Source organism: Gorilla gorilla, chromosome 21 (genome assembly GCF_029281585.2).
Source record: "Gorilla gorilla gorilla isolate KB3781 chromosome 21, NHGRI_mGorGor1-v2.1_pri, whole genome shotgun sequence".
Taxonomy (NCBI): Eukaryota; Metazoa; Chordata; class Mammalia; order Primates; family Hominidae; genus Gorilla; species Gorilla gorilla.
In genome coordinates this window covers 18,619,132-18,642,156 of record NC_073245.2, presented here as the reverse complement: position 1 = coordinate 18,642,156, position 23,025 = coordinate 18,619,132, and the positions used below count along the sequence as shown (strand labels likewise).

At 38.6% G+C, this 23,025-nt stretch overlaps 1 protein-coding gene across 2 annotated transcripts in view; it reads right to left on the bottom strand.

The window, feature by feature from the left end:
• PLCB1 (phospholipase C beta 1) overlaps nucleotides 1-23,025 on the bottom strand; it is a 745,127-nt gene that overhangs the window by 174,494 nt on the left and 547,608 nt on the right. For both annotated transcript variants that reach the window (XM_019017473.4, XM_019017472.4), the window contains exons 11-12: nucleotides 12,438-12,595; nucleotides 1,588-1,670 (exon numbers count right to left, since the gene is read on the bottom strand). In XM_019017473.4, the coding sequence (XP_018873018.4) occupies nucleotides 1,588-1,670; nucleotides 12,438-12,595 (241 nt within the window). The remainder of the gene's footprint in view (nucleotides 1-1,587; nucleotides 1,671-12,437; nucleotides 12,596-23,025) is intronic.

The window sequence follows — 23,025 nt, the reverse complement described above, 5'->3', positions numbered from 1 at the left end:
TGGTGTAACACCATTCCCCTTGGTACTGTTGTTGTGATAGTGAGTTCTCATGAGATCTGGTCGTTTAAAAGTGTGTGACACTTCCCCACTCTCTCTTAGTTCTCCTCCTGCCATGTAAGACACCTGCTCCCACTCTGTCTTCCCATGAGTAAAAGCTCTCTGAGGCCTCCCCAGGAGCAGATGCCACCATGCTTCCTGTACAGCCTGTGGAACTGTGAGCCAATTAAACCTCTTTTCTTCATAAATTACCCAGTCTGTTACCCAGGCATTTCTTTATAGCAGTACAAGAATGGACTCATACGTATTGTTACAGGCCAATTATAAATGAATTGACAGAGATGAGAAATTGTTTAACAGAGTCAATTGCAAAGCAGAACCTAGTTGCAAAGCAAACTAGGTATTAAATACAGCCTCTAGAGATGCCCCTTTGAGTAAGAACAGAAATAGCATGGAACAGAATAAATTCCTTTCTCTTTCTTTGACCCTCAGAAGCGTTGGAGAAACTATGTGCCAAAGGATTACATCATTCATTGGATGATTGTTGCATAATGAAGCAGAACCACAAGCCGGTAAATATAATATGGATTTCTGGTGGGCAAACTGAAAAAATACAGATAATTATAAACTTGTCGCATTTAACTACTTAGAAATTCTTCAAGTTGAAATTTGCTCATGACATATCTGCATCTTTAAGATCTAGTGAACTCTTTAAGAATTAGAGAATTGAAGCACATGTTACAAATTACTTGGACAAAGAGGCTCAGTGACCTGGGAAAGACTCCCAATAGGAAGGAGGGTACAAAGAAACTTGTAATCCAAATTAGGACAGGTGCTGCTGGCTTTTAGTTGAAAAATCTGGCTTAGGTTCCTGAAATGAAAGAGAGGCTTTCATTCAATATGGATAAGAATCTTTCATTCCGAAGCTCTTTAAAGTAACTACATGATAAACTAATATACATCTATTAGATATAAATGTGCTCTCTTTGGTAATGTGTGATAAAATGAATACAAAACAGTGAAGTCAAAATAACCTTTTCTTTGTGTAGCTCAGCAATACATGCAGGCTATTTTGAAATTGGCAAATACAAATACTAACAAACAGGGGAAAGCCAATGAAAAGGGGGAATATGGAGATTTGCTGAACTGAGTTCTGTGTAAGTGCAAATTGGTAAAATGGAATTCACAGCTCTCCCCCCACCTGCCACAAAGTGATGAAGTGGACTCAAATTGTGTGCAATAGAAGGATCTAATGAAGGAGGGTTATAAAAGTGGCCCACAGCACCCCAAATCTATAACAGAGATATGTATTGTGTAGAAAAACGTGTTCCACTGCATTGCAAAAAGAAGAGTTTTTAATTTAAAAACCATACTATGGTATGAAAATAGATCCTACAAGTCCAACGGATAATTTTAATGGTGATTATTTTAAGTGAATTCCATCACCTACAAATGAAAACATGCCAGTTAATATACAACATGATTGAAGAACACCATTAATAATGTCAAATAATCTTAAATCTGATAAACAATTACTCAGTATGCCCTATTCAGGAAAAAGACTCATTCCTGAATGTGTTGAATACTTACGAATCCACATGGTTCTCAAACGAAAGGAGAATTGGAAAAGGTGAAGTCTTAAATGCACACTCCGCAATTGCTTCTATCACTTCCTAAAAATGAGAACACGTGTATATTCAGTATGCCAGAATTTTTCCTCTGTATATTCTTGAAAGGTATTAAATCTATTAATATAGTTGTCTTTTCCATTCAGAGAATTGTATCGAATGGCCTGAAATGGCTAGAAGGGATTTTGAGGGCTGCTGGACGGTGCTAATTCTGACTCTTGATCCTGGAAAGTTATAAGAAGATTGGATTTTGGTGGAGGGGAGAGAGAAATGCAAAGGAGAGGATTCTCCTGTTTGCTAATTGTATCTATTTTTTAATCATCAAAGAAATCTAATCATATTATAAACATTTGGGACAGTAAGAGAAGGCAAAAATTTTCACCCATAAATCCACTTTCTGAACCAAACCATTGTTAGCATTTCATTATATTCACTTCTAGTCTGTCTCTCACGTATTTATGTAGCTTAGTTTTAATTACAGTATATACTCAACTTGTATTTTTAAAAAGCTTTGTTATTGAGATGTGGCTTTTTTGAGATATAATCTGCCCATTGAAAGTGTACAGTTCAATGGTTTTTAGTATATTCAGAGAGTCATGCGAGCACCATCCCAATATAAGTTAGAACATTTTTATCACCTCAAAAAGAAACCATGTACCCACTAGCAGTCACTCCTCATTCCTGCACCCCACCCCACACACCTAGTCCCAGGCAATCATTCATCACTTTATGTCTTCATAGATTTGCCTATTCTAATTATTTCATATAAATGTAACCATACAATATATGGTTGTTTGTGCCGACCACCTTTCACTTAGCATGGTTTCAAAGTTCATCCATGTTGTAACATGTATCAGTACTTCAATTTTCAATCTGCATTTTTTAAAATGTATATGTCACAAGTTTCAATATATGTACAAAATTCTAGAAAGTAAAGGTATTAAAATTGATTTAACCACTCCCCACCTGTTGGACAGCTACATTTTCAGAGCTGTCATTCAAATAATTCTACAGAGAACACCTTCATTTTTTCCCTAATATCTTGATTGATTTTCTGGGAATGAATTCTCAGAAGGGGAATTCTTGATTTAAGAATATGAATACTCTTACAGTCCCTGATGTATTTCAAATTACTTTTCACTTTAGATTGCCCAGAGTAATGCATGCAGGACCAGATTTCAATGCATATTCACCAGTTTTGGGCATTATTCTTAAAAATGTTTTTCTTATTTAACTGGTAGTAAAGTGCAGTCTCATTTATTGTTTAATTATATCACTTTCAGTAGTAGTGAGGTTTCATATTCCCATACACTTGTTTTTAGTTACATTTATTTTTTTCATATTCTCCTTTTAAGTAGGGATTTCCACTCCTATTCTTTATGCCTGAGCCTTTTCTGCTATCGTCTCTACCTTCCCCATTCAATATATAGCGTTCTTTATATCCACTCCTGAAAGCTATTTCCCTGGCCCCAGAGTATAAGTAAGGCTTTCTAATTCTGTACTACATTTGCATATATCCTCTAAGAAGGATTTGCCTGCATGGAGCAAGAAGAATCACTTTTACTGTTTCTTAGAAATGAACTCACAGATTATCTTTCATACATAATCAGTTTAACTTTTATGATAGTTGAGTCTGTCAAAAAAAGCAAGCACTATAAAAGGCAAGCAACATCCAGATTTTAAATGCTATATTTGATTTATTTGAGTATAGGCTTTGGATTCAAACAGACTTTTGAATCCTTGCCTCTGAGATTTACAAGCTGTGTGACCTTGGGAAAATCACTTAATGCCTCTGTGTATTGGTTTGCTAATCTATAAAGTGCAATAAACCTCACTTCACAGATCTGTTGTGAAGACGCAGCAAGAGAAGGTAAAGGACTCAGCTCATGATGGTTATATATTCTTGATTCAACTAAGGTGCAGTGATATTAACTGACTTACCTTAAGTCATAGAGAAGAGAATCCAAGATTAAACCCCAGGAAGATCTGTCTGACTCTAGAGCTTATTAATACCCAACCATTGCAGTAACTTCCATGCAGCTAATAATCTTAGCCAGCTAAGAGCAAAGCCCTCAAAAGAACTGAGAATAGAGGTCATCAAGGATGTGGAAGCTAAGTGTGGAAAAAAAGGGCTGGATTTTGTTTATTTCATAAATTTGGCACTAGTGTATCAGGTAAAGGATAAATACAGTAGAGCCATTCTCGCCTCCTCTCCTTCTCTCACACCTTTCAATTCATCAGCAATCTTGTCCAAAATAGGTCCCGAGTACAGTCAAGTGTCAGCACCTCCACTGCTATCATCCTGATACAAAAACCACTGCAGTGACTGCTGTGGTAGATTTTATCACCATTCCCACGTATTTGCTTCCCTCTTCCTTTGGGAGGATTCTATCTACATACTCTGTTGACCATAGGCTTGGCCGTGGTTTCATTTTGGCCAAGGGCCTGTGTGTGAAAATGACATGTGCTGCTGCTGAGTAGAGTCTTAAAGACCCATCATGTTGTTGTCCAGCCATTTCTCTTTCTCTTCTCCCATGAGTCCAGTGATATCATAGATGTGGGTTGTTCTTTCAACATGAATTCCAAACAATAGCAATCAGAGCAACAGCTGACATTTAACCTGAGTGAGAAGTAAACCGTTGTGGTTGTAAATCACTGTGATCCTAGGGTTTCTTCTTATTGCAGCAAAACCTAGGAGAAGCTGACTGACAGAGTCTTTTTACTGCTTTCCTGGCTTATAGTACTTGCCGCTGTATTCCACACCATAGCCAGAGTCATTGCTCCTAAACATGAATAGACAGTTTCGCTCCTTTCTATAAACTTTCCAATGACCTCCTATTTCACATGGAATGAAATCCAAATTCATTATCATAATCTACACAGCCTAACTTGATCTGGCACCTGCCATTTCTTTAAATTCATCTCCTTTTCCTCTCCCTCTCTGTCACCTGGATACAGTCCATTGATCTTGTTGCTTTTCCTTGAATACATCAAGCATGCTTTCATCTCACCATCTTTGCACTTTGTTCCTTCAGTCAAAAATACTCACATGAAAGCATGATTTACTGCATTGATTTGGGAGTAAGTACAGCACCTGTGCCTAAACATCACCTTACCAAAGGCCTGCCTCCACCATCCAGACAGCATAACTCAGCTCTCTCTTTTCCTTGCCCACTGATTTAGATTGCTTTAAAGGGCATGTTTCTATGGACCATATATTTGTGTTTATTTTGATCTATCTTTCCTCACTAGACAGTGTAAACTTCTTGAGATAAGAACTTGTTTTCTTCACTGTTCTGCTAAGGCACATTCTAGATGCTCAGGAAATACTTTCAAATGAATGAATGAACTCCTAATATATGACAGAAGAGAAACAGAATTTATCTAGTTGTGTTCCCATTTATTCTTCTATTGACTAGCTCAGAGGTCAGCACACATTTTTTCATAAAGGACCAGGTAGTATTTTAGGCTTTGCTGGCCATATGGTTTCTATTCCTATGGCAACTATTCAACTCTGCCTTTGTAGCTCGTGATGATTAATTTTATGTGTCAACTTGACTGGGTCATGGGGTGCCCAGATATTTGGTTAAACATTCTTCTGGGTGTCTCTGTGAGGGGTTTCTGGATGAGATTAACATTTGAATTGGTAGATCGAGTTAAGCAGCCTGCCCTCCCTAATGTGGATGGGCCTCATTCAACCCACTGGAAGCCTGAATAGGAAAAAAAAAAAAAAAAAAAAAAAAGAGTAAAGGAGAATTTGCTGTTTCTGCCTGACTGTTTTTGAGCTGGGACATTGGTCTTCTCCTACCTTGAGACTTGGACTTGGACTGCAGCTTACACCATTAGCTCTCCTTATTCTTAGGCCTTTGGATTGGGACTGGTATTGTACCATTAGGTCAGCTGGGTCTCCAGCTTGCCAACTGCAGATCTTGGGATTTCTCAGCCTCCATAACCACATAAGCCAGTTCCTTTTAATAACTCTGTCTCTCTAGAGAGAGAGAGACAGTCTAGACTAATGCATAGCCCCAAAGCAGCCACAGATAATATGTAAACAATTGGATGTGGCTGTGTCCCAATAAAGCTTAATTCACAAAAGCAGATGACAGGATAAATGTGGCCTGCAGAAGATAGTTTGTTGACCCTTGGACTAGTCTGATCATTGGCTTAAGCAAAGCTTAAAACTTGATTGTAACCAAAGATAAATGTAATTTTGTATTACAGAAGGTTGAATGTTGATTCATACTTAATAGCCAGATTAACTTTTTAACAACTTCATGGCTGAAATTTCCAATAAACATTAAAAAAGTCCTTCAAATACACATGTAATTAGTCTTTGCTAACTTTTCTTTTCTTTTTTTTTTGAAACGAAGTCTTGCTCTGTTGCCCAGGCTGGAGTGCTATAGCATGATCTTGGCTCACTGTAACTGTAACCTCTGCCTCCTTGGTTTGGGCGATTCTTGTGCCTCAGCTCCCAGGCAGCTGGGACTACAGGCATGTACCACCACACCCAGCTAATTTTTTGTATTTTTAGTAGAGATGGGGTTTTGCCATGTTGACCAGGCTGGTTTCGAACTTCTGAACTCAAGTGATCTGCCTGCCTCAGCCTCCCAAAGTGCTGGGATTACAGGCATGAGCCACTGTGCCTGGCCATCTTTGCTAACTTTTCTGATGATGGCTGTCTTCATTGTCTGTTTGAGAACTTCTCCAGCTGCCTTTAATAATGAAAGTGGATTGTAGGCTCACCTCATTGGTATTTCGGCCAAGGAGAGTCAAATCTGAAGGTGGGTAAGACCCCTCCTTCCCTCCTCTAATTTAGGAAGTGGGTATTTAGCTCCAGGTCAAATCTCTCTCGTATCTTTCTTTGGCTGATAAAATGTGAGTGTTTCTCTGGGCCTCTTAGACTCGTAGGGAGTCCATGCCCCCCATCTTCCTGGCTCCCTGGGTTTCATTCTCTCTTCCCACAGTGGGGATGCTTTGTGTGGTCTGAACTACAGCTGGGCCACTGGGGTTCCTAGATCTTCCTGTGTTGTTTCCCCTGCTTTTCCATTTGTCCTGCCTCTGACATTGTGTACTTCTGATCTTGTGTGCTTGGCTTAGGACTCATGTTTGCAGTGGAGCATCCAAGCTCATCTGCTGTTCCCTTCTCTGCTCCTACTGGGCCCCTAACCAAGGCCTGGGCTGTGTTTAGTTTACTACAATTTGGGCTTCTGGTACCTTCCTGGAGGTGAAGTGGATGCCATGGGTTGAGCGTAGAGGATGCCCACACCTTCTACCATGTTAGCCTTACAGATGACTTAATTCAGCCCCCCACCTTCACTCTGGCTTAATAAGTCCATGCCTATGTAATACACAACCATTATATTTACAGAAAGAAAGCTAACATTTGGCTTTTATGAATTTCAATGATAACATCCAAAGCTAACATTTATAGAGTAGTCACTGCATGCCATGCATAGTTTAAGCAATATTTGTGTATTAAGTAGGGTTATTGAATGCTTACTTACAACCACCCTAGCAGGTAAGCACTATTATCATCTCCATTTTGCTGATAACAAAGGAGACTTGCACTGGGAAGGAAGCTTCTCCAAGGTCTTGCAGTGACTAAATGGAAGAGCTTGTACTGGACCCCTGGCAGTCATCTCCAGAGTAGCATCCTTACCTTCTGTGTTCACCTTTCTCTCCTTCTCACCCATCCTTCTCCCTCCTCTCTCTGTCCACCTCTCCCCATCTCTACCATAACTTTAGCTAGCAGCTTAGGAAAACTTTTCCAATTATTAAAGCAAAAAAAATTACTAAACTTCATCTAATAATTTTAGTTGGGAGCAACTGAAAACTTTAGAAGTTCCACTGGAGAACTTTCATGCTTTTGTGCCTTTGAAATATTTTGTATGGTGTGCGTGATCAGTTAGGATGAGAAAACCAGTTATAGCTTTTAAGTTTCATTCTTTCATACTTGCTATAATTGGTGGACATTGGATGTGAAAGTATGGTAATGCTCCATTGCTCTTTATCAAGCCAAAATTGTTTTTCAGAGACTTGTAACACTAGATTCAATAATCTATAAGCCATATGGTTCAATTACTAAACTCCAGTGAGACAAACTGGCCTTGAAATCCTTTATCCTCGACAGACAACAGTAGGGTGTATTTGGATATCCATTTTATATGTGCATTTAGGTAGCAGTGAAACTGCATCCTAAATTATTGTTTTTCTCAGGGAATGAATGACACTTTATTTTCAGAAATGCTGGATTTAACCTACTCGAATTTAATATGTTTTCCTCATATATTTTATTACATTATCCAGTTTTCCATCTTATATCATTGCTGGTTAAAAGGAAGCTGCCTAAAGGGAGAAAAGCCACCCTGGGAAGGAGGTGGGTGGGTGGTGTCAAGCGTAAGGAGAAAGGATATCGGGTGGGAGAAGAGAGAATGAAAACTAAGTGGTGAATTGCTATGTCATGGCCACCAGGAAGGCTAAGGTGATGAGGCATAGAAACAGATATATGGGATAAATAATAAAGCCAGACTACAAAACAAAACGCCCTTCATAAAGAAGCTGAATGTCTCCTTTCCCAGAATGTAACTTTTTATTTTGACCCATACAGTAAACAGGGAGCAAATGCCAATAGGATCTCTTGCTTTTGGGATCTATCACACAGAAGCTTTCCAGGTCACACATACTGAAAGCAGATACACTGGGTGACATAAAAATGAACTCTGCAATCAGTTTATTTTGCTGCTGCACTATGCAGTGTAGCTACAGAATATAGTCTAATTATACTGTGAATACCTGGCCCAAATGTTCAGGGCAGCTAAAACTGGCAAATGTTGGGGGAATGTTTTCCCTGCCTCTACCAACATATTATGTGTAGGATGGAGAAAGACAAATTCACTTATCTGATGAGCAGAGGCAAGAAAGACTGAAAATGGAGGTTATGCTGTATTTGATCTACTTGCTCTGGGAAGGGAAAATTCATTCAAAAACATTTATTGAGCACCTACTATATGTCAGGTTCTGCTCAAAGAAGAGAACTTGGGACAGATCAGGGAACAGAACAAAGAGCCCTGTCTTTGTGGAGCTTATGTGTTAGTAGAAGGGGCAATAAACAAGGAACATAGGAATTAAGCAAATTAGGCAGATTGTTGGAAGGTGATATGATAAGTGCCTTAGGAAAATACATTACTTAAAAGTGAGGGTGTCAGGGGTTATGTCAGTAGTTTGGGGATTGGGAGCGGTGGCTGGTGACAGTATTAAATAGATCGGTCCCAGGAGGCCTCACTGAGAAGGTGACATTTGAGGAAGGCTTCAAGGAGGCAAGGGAAGAACCAGGCAGATACCTATGAGAATACCATTCCAGGCAGAGGGAAGAGCCTGTGCAAAGGCTGTGAGGTGGGACCAGCCTGGCACAGCCAATGAACAGCAAGGTCAGTACTGTTGGAGCCCAGTGGGTGAGGGGGAAAGCAGTAAGAAACAAGGTAATGGGATTGCAGATTATGTAGGGCCTTGTGCCCTGTTTCTCTTCTTACTCTTTCTTATTACAAAGTCACTTTACACGCTGGGTTCAGGGAAAGCAGACTGCATGCCAATAATCATGCAAGCAGTGTTGGGACTAGGATGAGGCAAGAGAGGCGACTATGTGCAAAATTTAAAGAGACACTCACTCTCTAGTGCCAGCTCTGTGCTTACACAGCCCTGAGAGCAAAGACATCCTTAAATTTTACTTGCTAGGAGACTTACTTTCCTTTCCTAGTCTCAGTCCTGATGCAAAGCATCCTTGCTACTGTATATCAGTCTGCAAAATAGGTTGGCATTTCCACTCCCCACATCCATCCTCACCCACTATCACCTACCCACATCTCAGCCAGAACTGTCTATCCTGCTATGTGCATTAGCAGGAGGAATAGCTGGAAAAACCAACTGGGATGATGAATTCACTCCTGTCTTTAGCCATCCTGGTCACCTCCCCACTTCCAACTCTAGCAGGCAGAGAGAGAAAGCAGCATTCTGGGTTAGATTTTAGTCTTTAAGCCTCTCACCCACTGGCAAGTGTGTGGATGTGGTTGAGAAGCCATGCTTCCAGAGCCCAGAAAGAGATGTTCAATCAGCCCGTGACTCTGGGATTACAGATGTAATTGAAGAACCACTTCTATGATCGAGTGCACAAGGAGAGTCACTCCAAGTTGACTCAATGGCAGGCAGAGGCCAAGAAGCAAAAGCTTCACATAAAATAAATATGCCTTAGGATGTTCTTGGTGTTTATTCTCCCACAAGGAACTCAGAGAACTTGGAGGATTTTAAATTATTAAGAAAATAACAATTGCTTCTCACAATGTCTCTGGAGGGTAGACAGGGCAGTGGCCTGGGGAGTGGGGCAGGTCTTCCTGGTGGATGGACAGTGTGCGGTGCCACCAGCTCTCAGCTCCATCAGGGCGTGCTGTCTGCCATTGCAGGAGCATCATCATCCATCAACAGACAGATGAGCTCAAGCTGCACTGGCTCCACATGGGGGTCACCTGTCTCCACTTTTTCTTAAAGAGCCCAACTGTTAGACTGCATCTTAGGTAGTTGACAAAGGACCATAGCAAGGTCTGAGAGGGAAGAAGTGGGACTATGGAAATGAATTAAACATTGATTTTCCACTTAAGAAAATGCAAGGGTCATAATCATGCTCAATTTCAGGAACAGACACAGCTTTTAAAGATTTTGATCAGAATTAATGTCAACCCCATATTAAACTTTGTTATAAAATTTAAGTGAAGGGTGCTATTTTCTCTAATTATTGCATTGTAGGCTAAGTTGAATAAATGAAAAGTCGTATTCCTTAGGCACAACATAATACACATATTTTTAGGTGTGAATGATATTACTGCTGAAAACATTTTTATTATTGTCTAATACAGCAACTTCAATCAGAAAAATCCTTTTGTCTAAACAGAAACTTGGCTGTCCCTTGAAAATCTTGCTTCTTGTTAGCTGCTTTCTTCAGTGATCACTGTTTATTTTCTCACATCTCAAGTGTTTCACATTAAGAAGCTGGGGTTTGGGATCTTTTTGCTCTCAATGCTACTTCTAAAACACTACCTTTCAATCTTCTTTAAAAAAATATCCTAGTTCCCATGAGGCAGCCAAAAGAGTTTTTACCTCTTCTTCACTTCTGCCATCTACTGAGCCACCCTTATTCAGAAAAGAGTTGGCAAGTGGCTCACAGTTTCTTCATCCAAAGCTTCGTCACTAACCTTGGTGATATTAACATTGAATTCATCCCATATTCTTGCTTCTCAGTACTCTGATCTCCCATGTTCAATGGCCTTGTCTCCACTCACCTTAATTACTTACATACTTGGACTCTGTTTCCTTGGTTGCTTCAGATAAGAGTTAGTGACACTTCCCTGAGACCCAGGCATCCCAGGCAACAGGGCTTATGCCTTGGGACCTAGTGCGAGAGGTTGTCCTCTGGCCCTTCTCTTCTGATTCCCATTTAAAGGGGTGAGAAAGCGAGAGTCAGCCAAGAGAACATGTTCCCTGAAGCCCACAACTTCTTTCTCCAGTCACTCTCCAAGTACCTAGGACCCCAGATTTCCCCTACTCCAATGGCCCCAACCCCCTGGGGAAGGCTCTTTGCAGGACATGTGGACAGACTTTAGATATTTGGGCTTGGGTGTCCATACACATGAATGTGTGGCCCCTTGTGGTGCAAAATAGAGCTAAGGGTGGAAAAAGAAAGAGACCAAATGCACCTCATTTCTCACTAACAAGAATGGCTGATGCATCTTTATCAGTAACAGCTTTAGTCCTGCTTCCTAGACAGGATTTACTAAGATACCCTCTCATAGGATTGTTTGTGCCTCCTGACAGCACCCAATCCATCGCAAAACCCTTCTCCTTTGAACCGTCCCCCAAATCACCTACTATAAGCCCAAGTCCTGTAAGTCCTCTCTAATAAACTTTTACTGAGACACTCCAGCTCCCTACAACATGTGTTCTCCTTTGTTGTATGAGCAAACAAACCCAACTTGACCATAGGTATGTTCCTAGGGGTCTTTGACTGATAGATGTCAACATTCCAAAAGCTAGCATCACAGAATGGAATCTTATATAATAATTAACACTATCATCATGATAAAGAAAGCCAAAAAATCTAGAGTTATCTGAAACAATATTAATGGACCTTCTAAACAATGTGGAGTGAAAAAAGCAAGTCATAAAATAATGTATACTATAGCGTGAATCAATTTACAAGTGAAAAAAATTGGTGAAGCTACATCATTTAGAGCTGCATATAAATTTGTACTTTGTGCTCTAAAGAAGCGCAAAGTAGGGACCACTGTAATAGTCAGGATGGTAAACAGGACTCCGAGGGTCAACAGGACATTCTGATGGGAATGGATACATGGAAGTGTTTCAGGTACTCCCCAAGTTTCTATTTCTCGATTTAGATGGTAGTTACATGGATGCATACTTTATAGCCATTAGTTAAAGCATAGAAATAAGTTGTCTGTATTCTTCATGTATATTTCACAAAAATAAAATGCAAGAAATTAGGAGTAAGAGTGCTAAAGAGGACAAGACAAATACATTGATATTTCCTTTCACAAGACAGTTTCCTTAGAATTTGGTTAGCATGAATTAATTCACCTGATGCCAATTATTCATGAATAAACAGCCAAATTTTAGCCTCTGAAATTACAAAGATGATTAACAGCCTTTGGACTTAATTGTGACCACTGGGACTTTCTACCTTAGGAGGCTTTAACCAAAAGGAATCAGGTGTCTCCAGCTGCCTCTCTTAGTAACATTCATATACTCTACCTTGAAGGATATTTCAGTTGTCATGGTGAAGCCATGGGTGATGACAGGTTCCTCTTCTGCAGTCCGTCCCTTCCAGCAGTCCAGCTCCACACAGCGACAACCAGACAGGAGCACTTGGCGATACATCTCAACAGAGGAGTTTCCAGCCAGTTGGCCAGCTATAAAACACCAACAAAACAAACCCCAGATTCCCATGAAGCAAGGAAGACAGTGGTGCTTTCTTAGAAAGGCTCCTCAATAACGGGAAAACAAAGAGTATAAGAGCTGGAGCAGTTATTCTTTGCCTTTCTTCTGCCTCAACATACCAGAAGGTAATGGCTCAATTTCAAATAGAATCTGTAGTAGTGCTTTGGGGAAAGATAGGGCATTGTAACAATAACAACGATGCATGTTTATTAACTATTTACCATGTGCCAATTACAGGTTTTTGGACTGTATATATACTAAACATTTAATCTTCACAAAAAATCTCTGTGGCATAACTATTTAATAAAAAAATACCTATTTCACATAATAAAATGGCACAGAGTTCAGTTGCCCAAGTTTCCAATGCTAGGAAGTAGAAGATCCAGGATTATAGCATCAAAACTCACTCTTTTAATTCTGACTGCCTCCTGATGAGAATTTATTGTTGGAAGACTGTTCTATTATATAAGTCAGCTGCCTCTGACATGTTTGCCAAAGGCACAAATGCTGAGAAAAGCTAAACATTCTGTTTTTAAAAGTGCTCTTTAAAAAAAAATAAATTTAAGGGCGGGCATGGTGGCTCACGCCTGTAATCCCAGCACTTTGGGAGGCTGAGGCGGGCAGATCATGAGGTCAGGAGATCGAGACCATCCTGGCTAACATGGTGAAACCCCATCTCTACTAAAAACACAAAAAATTAGCCGGGTGTGGTGGCAGGCGCCTGTAGTCCCAGCTACTCAGGAGGCTGAGGCAGGAGAATGGTGTGAACCCAGGAGGCGGAGCTTGCAGTGAGTCGAGATGGTGCCATTGCACTCCAGCCTGGGCAACAGAGTGAGACTCTGTCTCAAAAATAAATAAATAAATAAATAAATTTAAATTAAACAAAGGATTGCAAAACTTATTCTCTAATAATTACAAAATGTTGTTGAAAGAAACTAAAGAAGACCCAAATAAATGGAAATACATCTCATGTTCATGGAGCAGAAGACTTGGTATTGCTAAGATGACACTACTCCCCACCATTGGCCTAAAGATTCAATTCTTATCAAAATCTCACCAGGCTTTTTTGGAAAAAATTGGCAAACTGATCCAAAGTTCATATAGAAATGTTAAGGAACCTGAAACAGCCAAAAGCAATCTTGAAAAATAAGAACAAAGATGGAGGAATCACACTTCTCAAAACTTAAAACAAAGCTACAGTAATCAAGACCATGTGGTACTGGCATAAAGACAGACATATAGATTAATGGAAATAGAATTGAGATTTCCAAAATAAACCCTCAATTTATGGTCAACTGACTTTCAACAATTGCCAAGACAATTCAGTGCAGAAAGAACCATCTTTTCAATAGTGTTGGGACAACTGGATAGCCACATAAAAATAAAAAAAGAAGAACTTGGATCCTTACCTCATACCATAGAGAACTAAACTCAGATTGGATCAAGTGTACAAATATGAGAGCTAAAACTACAAAACCTTTAGAAGAAAACATAGCAGTAAATTTTTGTGACCCTGATTCAGCAATGGTTTTGTAGATACAACACCAAAAACACAAGCAATGGAAGAAAAAGATAAACTTTACCAGAATGGGACTTCTGTGAATAGAACTAACATACCCTATTAAAGTGATGAGAATTGTTATAATGAAGGCACCTGAAAGGTCTGAGGGCCTTGATTATAATACACAGGGCATGGAAGCCAAAAGCTCCTATTTTACTTAAGTCAGTGGAAGTCACTAATTTCAGGATAAACTATTTTTGAAAGAGTAATAATAAATAGCTCTTGCAACAGGCCCATTAGCAACACACAAATTGAAGTCTTTGGTTTTCCCTATTAAATATTTTCTTTGATTTATATTCTATAAGCCCCAATCATTTTTTTAAAAGTTTTTCTTTGAAATGGGATCTCACTCTGTCACCGAGGCTAGAGTGCAGTGGTGTGATCATAGCTCACTGACGCTTCAACCCCCTAGGCTCAAGTCATCCTCCTTCCTAAGCCTCCTAAGTAACTGGGACCACAGATGTGCACGAGCATGCTCAACTAATTTTTGTATTTTGTTTAGAGACAGGGTCTCCTTATGTTGCCCAGGTTGGTCTCAAACTCCTGGGCTCAACCGATCCTCCTGCCTCTGCCTCAGGAAGTGCTGAGATTACAGGTATAAACCACCACATTTGGCCTACCATCATTTTTTTAAATAGCCAGTTAAAAGATGGCATATTGATGCAAACTGTTAAAATGACTTTGACATGGACAAGATGTGCCCCGTGGAGACACACAGGACAAAGAAAATGGGATTAAGCCTACTAGCTTAATTTTATTTTTATATGCATGTCATAATACTCAACCACCAGCATAACAAAAGGATGACATTTTTGAGTTCTATAGAGCCCTGGTAAATGCACTGAAAGGCTGATTAAGTGGGTCTGCATAATAACTTTTCTCTACTGGAAAAATGGGATGTTTTCAACACAAAGATGCATTTGGAAAAGCAGAAACGCTGACAAAATGATCTAGAAACTTCCTGATGCTGGATAATCAAATTGCCATTCCTAATTGCCTTTTCAAAGTTCATTGTCATGGCAAAGATTTACAAAGGTCTTTTCTGCATTAGGGACAAGGGGACAGTGGGAGTAAAGGGGAAAAGACAAACATTTATATGTTATTTCTAAACTTAAAGAGGAGCTACTATAGCTAAAGGAAGTGAATAATTCAAATATTATCAGGTTATTTAATTTAAAATGCTTGCTCCTGCAGAAAACTGCACTGGTATTAAAGAATAGAGCAGATTTTTGTGTGTACTGTTTAGAGAATTGTTTAAGCACATCACTGACGATATCAACACAATTACATATTGTACAATTTCTGAATCAATTTCATTAATACTAGTTGAATGTTACTAACTTTAATAAGGATAGTGTGATGAATTTAATCAGATTTAACAGTGTATCAAAGTAGATAAATACCTAACAGACACTAGAGCATTCTGAAATAAGAGGTTCAAAGTTTTGAGAAACATTTCCTTAGATTTTCTTCTGAATATTTTAAATCAAAGAACAATTAGAAGGAATTTGATGTATTTTTTGAATGTTGATCCGTTAATGTTTTGAAAACCATGGTAAGGCATGAGGTTGGGTTTGTGAGATGCAAAGGAATGTGGGGAAAAAAACTGAAGAATAAAAAAGAGAAAGAGTTTATTGTCCACCTAAGACCAACAGAATCCCTCCAAGGTAAACTCATTGTTCATTCTTAAAATGAATACTTTTTATTAGAAATGGAACCCTCCCAAAGAAAGCATACTTTGAGAAAACCCACATTTATCCATAACTACCCTATTCCTTGGAATGCATAGTAGGTTCCCTGTATGTTTTACTTCATTTATGGAAATATTTTTCAAACACATGTATTCATATTCTCTGTTACTCTCTTTTCTGCCTTAAGCCTCAAAGCTGATTTATTTTTGTTCCCTAAAATTCTTAACTCATTATGACATCTCATCTACCCATTATATTTCCATTTGAATATATTGAATAAATATAGCTTCTGGGGCTAGCAGATCACTGAAGGTTGAGATTAGTGATAGGTCATGAGTCATTCAACCCTTGGTATTTCTGAAACTAGTATTTGACATCATCTCTCCCTGGCTCTGAACACCCTCTGGAATACATTCCAAGCCCATGATTGAACTTGGGAGCTGAAGCTCCTTCTCAGAGTAATTCATAATACTGTCCCAAGTCACAGCTCTGCAACTTCTCACTTGACTGCTTTCATTTTGGGTGGCTGGTTACATTCCCTTGAGCTTTGTCTCAGATTACCCAAGGCATCCGGGGATAGAAAAAACCAGAAGATCGAAAATAGCAATCCCTCCATTAACACAAACTTCTGAAGAATTTCTCATCTTGCAGTGGCTGATGATTAATTGCCTGTTTTCATATTTATCATTAATGTCTTCCCTTCAACCTCCAGGGTAAGAAGGTTCCAGAATGTGATATATTTGTTAATTCAGTGGCCTTCTTCAATAGTCATTGTCCCCTTCAACAGATGGAGATGAGGACTATATTTCCTTGCTTTCAATGCTATGGCAGCCATTCAGGGCATATAATCTCATGGCTACACCTGAGGAAACTGTCCAAAATGCAGAGAATGTATTATTTGTCTTGACCCTCTCTAGATGCATCTGTTTGATCTGATTTCTCAATTACATGGTATCTGCCTGCTGCCCCAGTGAAACCATGGTGCTCTCTTGAACACAGAGCAATTGCCATGAGATGGCTTAGGAGACAAAGTGTCTATGTAAGAGCCTAAAGTCATTTCCACTCTTAAGAAAACGACTTCAAGTATATACTTTACTGATTATAGGAGCTTCACCATTATGTGTTTGTATATATTCCCCAAAACATTTTCTGTGGGAGGCAAAATACTGGTTACTGGGGATATGAAAATGATATGAGACATATTCCTTTACCCTTACCATCCAGGTAGGAAGGCAAACATAAATTTCTTCCCATTCTTACACTTCTGGTTGCCCTTTCTGTCTCTTCTTTCTCTTTTTCCTTGCCAATACAATATTTTATCTAGGTTCTGATATGCTTCAGGGTCTTCTCTGCAGCCTTGGGGTAAATCTTGATTTTTCTCAGTCAGTCATGGTAGTTCTATGGCCCATGTTAGCAATTACTGTGGGCATTGCTGTGTGGTGTGACTCTGAGCTATATATAACATGGCATAAAGAATGCCTACCAGATTGAGGGGACGGAGGTGGGGGGCTGTCAGGGAACCTCTGGGAACATTTTCTTCACTCTTAGAAGGGTCACAAGAACTTTTGCCATGTCCTTTGTGGATCTTGGTTCATAGGGAGGGAATGCTTAGGGTACACAGTCATCTTGAAACCATAAGGAGACCAAAAAGACAGAAACCACCTGGGTCTTCCATGATATTAATGAATTCCTGATTTAACCAATCCTCAACCACTCTGCTCCTGCGTGCCTTGCTGTGTGAGGTAATACACTGCTTAAATCTTTAAGCCATTAAATAATAGCATCCTATTACTTTCAGCCACAAGAACCCTGGCTGTTTTAATTTATCTCCATTTTACAAACAAACCAAGGCTCAAATGAGTTAAGTATGTCATTTACTTAAAGGCCATTTTAAACTGGGCCCTGTTTATTTCCTAAGCTCATCTTCTTTTCATTCTACCACCTGACTTTCTTAGGTCTGTGTGTGCTCTAAAGCAAAAACAAATGATAAAACGTTGCATATGCTAAGGGCTAAATGAGTGGGAGAGATGGGAAAGAGAGGAGGGGTGCTCAAAGTCTGGGTTTGTAGCAGATGACTGGCAAGGGTACAGCTAGGTCTTAAATCATTTTTAGAACTTTTCTTCAGCCAAGAACTTATACATGAGGAGAGGAGTTGAATAATTATCAGAAACATTCAGTCAGATAATCTAATTCATCAGATTATTGGGGATAGCAAAACCCTCAAATCTAATGGTTTCTTTCTTATCTGAATGAAGATATTAGCTGTCCGGAGATAGACGGCTTTGCCTTTCCAGTGTTTCTGAAGCCATTATCTCCCAAATAGTTGGGAGTATGGGAAAGTTTATGAAGAGGTGCACAAGTATAGGCTGTATTTACTGCATAGTGTTTCTTACTAGGAAGATTTCTTTTTCTTGAGTCATAAGGGCGGATTCCTCAAGGAAAAGCAATAATTTAAAACATAATCAGTACTGAGGGTACTGCCAAAATCAACCCAAATCCAAAAAGTGACCATGATAATTAAAAACCACTCATTCAGTGCATCTATTTCTCTCAATGATAAAATTTATTTTTACTTCTGGGCATCTTGATATTCAACAAAGGGGCAATAATGAGCAGAGAAATAGACATAATAATAATGCATTGCTAAACTGATTGGTTTCATTCTGTATATTTAATTTTTACAGTCCCTTTGGATGCTCAAAGAAAATATCCTGAATATTGAAATTCTTCCTATTTGGATTTAGATAGCATTTTTCAGGAATATTAGTCCTTAAAATGCTCCAAGAAAATAAGTTGGGTGGTGACAAGGAGGATGAAGAGTTAATGACTGTGAGACTCTGATCCTTTTATTTTATATTCAAAACACATTACGGTAGGTGCTAACCTTCCTTTGCACCTAGCATTTCTTAAACTCATTTAAATAGGAAAACTTTCTTTTTTCCACCACTCTTTATATGAAATAATGTTTCTATAAATACAGTTTTTACTTGTTCTGAAAATGGCTGTAAAGTATAAAAACTAAATTATTTTCTAGATATTGATTTAAAAATTTAATAGGATTCAATTGGATTAGGCATTGGTTATATTTTTATTTTATAACATTCTTAATTGATTTGGGGTAGCTTGAATGTTTATATCATAGAAATTTGTGTTTATCCAAAGGCTTCTGAGAAACAGGACTTCTACATTAGTTTCATCTGTAATTAAAACAATGATTCTACCAATAATATGTGAAGTAAAACCAAATTTTGACCCATGAGTCAAAACAGCATTTCAGGCAAAACTTCAAGAGCCTGTATTTATATTTTTATATAGTTTTTTTTCTAATTATATGGAATTCTCCTTAATTTCCTTGCAGGAAAATAAATGGCTGGTACTGGGGCAAGGTAATACTGTGAGAATGTAGATTTGACTGCCTTTGCAAAAATCATGACAGTGAGAGAAATCTGACATAGCTGACTCCATCTTGCTTCTAACCTCACAAACTAACTGTCTTTGCTCATTCCTGAGTACAGGCCAAGATAACTATGGGAGGAAATTAGTATATAGTTTGATTTTAAAACAAAGATGATAACAGTCCCTTTCCAAAACTAATCCCCTCCTTTCCTGGGGACCAAAACAACTTTTGTAAGACTAACAAATTAACCACAAGGTTGGAATTGTGGTTTAGGACTGAAGTCACAAGATTCATAATCTCCCTAATTGCTCCTATATATAACATCACTATTATAAAACCTAAGACTGGTGTTTAAGGTATTTTTCAGGCCTTGAATTCTCATGGACCAACTACTGACACCCATCCTGTGACCCATGCCAAGAAACAGACTTAACTTCTCCCAGGGACTGTCTCAGTCCAAGAAGACAGCTTTGACTCCCATGTCATTTCTTTCCTGACCCACCAATCAGCATTCGCCATTCCCTAACCACTTCCCAACCCCCTCCTGCCTAACTATCCTTGAAAAATCCTAGCTTCTGAATTATCAGAGAGACTGATTTGAGAAATATGTCCCATCCTTCTGCTCCGCTGCCTTGCAATAAGTAAACTTTCTCTGCTGTAACACCTGCTGTTCTCAGTGTATTGGCTTTTTCTAGGCAGCAGGCAAGAAGAACCCAGTTGGGTGGTTACAGATTTATCTAATGCAAACCTTGGTATAATAATACAGAGCTCAGAAAAGGGAGCAAGATAAAAAAAACAACAGCAAAAACAAAACCCCTTAGATGAGAATACAATTCAACATAGTTAATATAGTTTTAAAAACTGAGTATTTGAAAATATGTGGATTCTAACAGTACTAGAAATTAAATAATTGAAGAGATAATTGACCAGAAATGAGGTATATGAATCAGATGGTGTTGATACAAAACCATTGTACAGAAATTTGGAGACATCTATTAGAGTTCTTTCTTCATAAAAAAGGTAAAGCCTTTTCTTTCCTAATAGCTGAAAGTATCACATCATCTTTTTAGTCTGATTAGCTGTTAATATGCCAACACCCTCAAATTTAAACTAACCTGACACAATGGAGCCAAATTTTTTTACCACATCTGTGTTTGCCAAGTTATACATAGGAAGGGCATATGAATGACTTTAGAAGAAATTAATTTAGAAGAAGAAATTAATTTGATTGTAAATTTTTAGTGAAATGTAATTTAAAAACTGCATACACAAATTTGAACTGCATTTTGTAGTTTTATTATTTGTATTAATATTGAAAATTTTCTTAATATTATTATAAGGCTTTCAGTAAAGCAAATGAGTTAGTATGTATAATCTGTTAGGTATCAAGATTACTAAAGAGAGCACAGCTCAGCAAAATTGGCATACAAGGGACATACCTTAATGAATTAAAAGCCACCTATTACAAACCCACAGCCAACTTAATACTGAATGGGGAAAAGCTGAAAGCATTCTTCCTGAGAATGGGAACAAAACAAGGATGCCCACTCTCACCACCCTTCTTCATCATAGTACTGGAAGTCTTGGCTAGAGCAATCAGACAAGAGAAAGAAATAAAGGGCATCCAAATCAGTGAAGAGGAAGTCAAACTGTCCCTGACTGCTGACGATATGATTGTTTACCTTGAAAATCCTAAGGACTCCTCTAGAAAGCTCCTAGAACAGATAAAAGAATTCAGCGAAGTTTTCAGATACAAGATTAATATATGCAAATCAGTAGCTCTTTTATACACCAACAGTGACCAAGCAGATAATCAAATCAAGAACTCAACCCTTTTACAATAGCTGCAAAAAAAAAAAAATACTTAGGAATATACCTAAAAAAGGAGTCAAAAGGCTTCTACAAGGAAAACTACAAAACACTGCTGAAATAAATCATAGATGACACAAACAAATGAAAACACATCCCATGCTCATGGATGGGTAGAATCAATATTGTGAGAATGGCCATACTGCCAAAAGCAATCTACAAATTCAATGCAATCTCCATCAAAATACCACCATCATTCTTCACAGAGTTAGAAAAAACAATTCTAAAATTCATATGGAACCAAAAAAGAGCCCGCATAGCCAAAGCAAGACTAAGCAAAAAGAACAAATCTAGAGGCATCACACTACCTGATTTCAAACTATACTCTAAGGCCACAGTCACCAAAACAGTGTGGTACTGGTATAAAAATAGGCACATAGAACAACAGGACAGAATAGAGAACCCAGAAATAAACCCAAATACTTACAGCCAACTGATCTTTGACAAAGCAAACAAAAACATAAAGTGGGGGAATAACACCCTTTTCAACAAAGTGTGCTGAGGTAATTGGCTAGCCACATGTAGGAAAATGAAACTGGATCCTCATCTCTCCCCTTACACAAAAATCAACTCAAGATGGATTAAGGACCTAAATCTAAGACCTGAAACTATAAAAATTCTAGAAGATAACATTAGAAAAACCCTTCTAGACATTGGCTTAGGCAAGAATTTCATGACCAAAAATTGCTTTTGGGTAAAAGCAATTGCATAAAAACAAAGATACATAGCTGGGACCTAATTAAACTAAAGAGCTTTTGCACGGCAAAAGGAACAGTCAGCAGAGTAAACAGACAACCCACAGAGTGGGAGAAAATATTCACAATCTATACATCTGACAAAGGACTAATATCCAGAATCTACAATGAACTCAAACAAATCAGCAAGGAGAAAACAATCAATTCCATCAAAAAGTGGGCTAAGGACACGAATAGACAATTCTCAAAAGAAATGTACAAATGACCAACACGCATATGAAAAAATGCTCAACATCACTAATGATCAGGGAAATGCAAATCAAAACCACAATGCGATACCACCTTACTCCTGCAACAATGGCCATAATCCAAAAATCAAAAAACAGTAGATGTTGGCATGGAGGCAGCGATCAGGGAACACTTCTACACTGCTGGTGGGAATGTAAACTAGTACAGCCACTATGGAAAACAGTGTGGAGATTCCTTAAAGAACTAAAAGTAGAACTACCATTTGATCCAGCAGTCCCACTAATGGGTATCCACCCAGAGGAAAGTAAGTCACTATTTGAAAAAGATACTTGCACACGCATGTTTACAGCAGCACAATTCACAATAGCAAAATCGTGGAACCAACTGAAATGCCCATCAGTCAATGAGTGGATATAGAAACTGTGGTATGTATATATGATAGAACACTACTCATCCACAAAAAGGAATGAATTAACAGCATTTCCAATGACTTGGATGAGATTAGAGATGATTTTTCTAAGTGAAGTAACTCAGGAATGGAAAACCAAACATCGTTATGTTCTCACTGATATGTGGGAGCTAAGCTATGAGGACGCAAAGGCATAAGAATGATATAATAGACTTTGGGGACTTGGGGCAGGGGGTAATGGATAAAAGACAACCAATATGGTTCAGTATATACTGCTTGGGTGATGGGTGCACCAGGATCTCATTTTACAAATCTCCACTAAAGAACTTACTCATGTAACCAAATACCACCTGCACCCTTATAACTTATGGAAAAATTATTAAAAAAATAATTTAAATTGGGGACAGGCACAGTGACTCATGTCGTTAATCCCAGCACTTTGGGAGGCTGAGGCAGAAGGATTGCTTGAGCTCAGGAGTCTGAGTCCAGCCTGGGCAACATAGTGAGACCTTGTCTTTACAAGAAATAAAA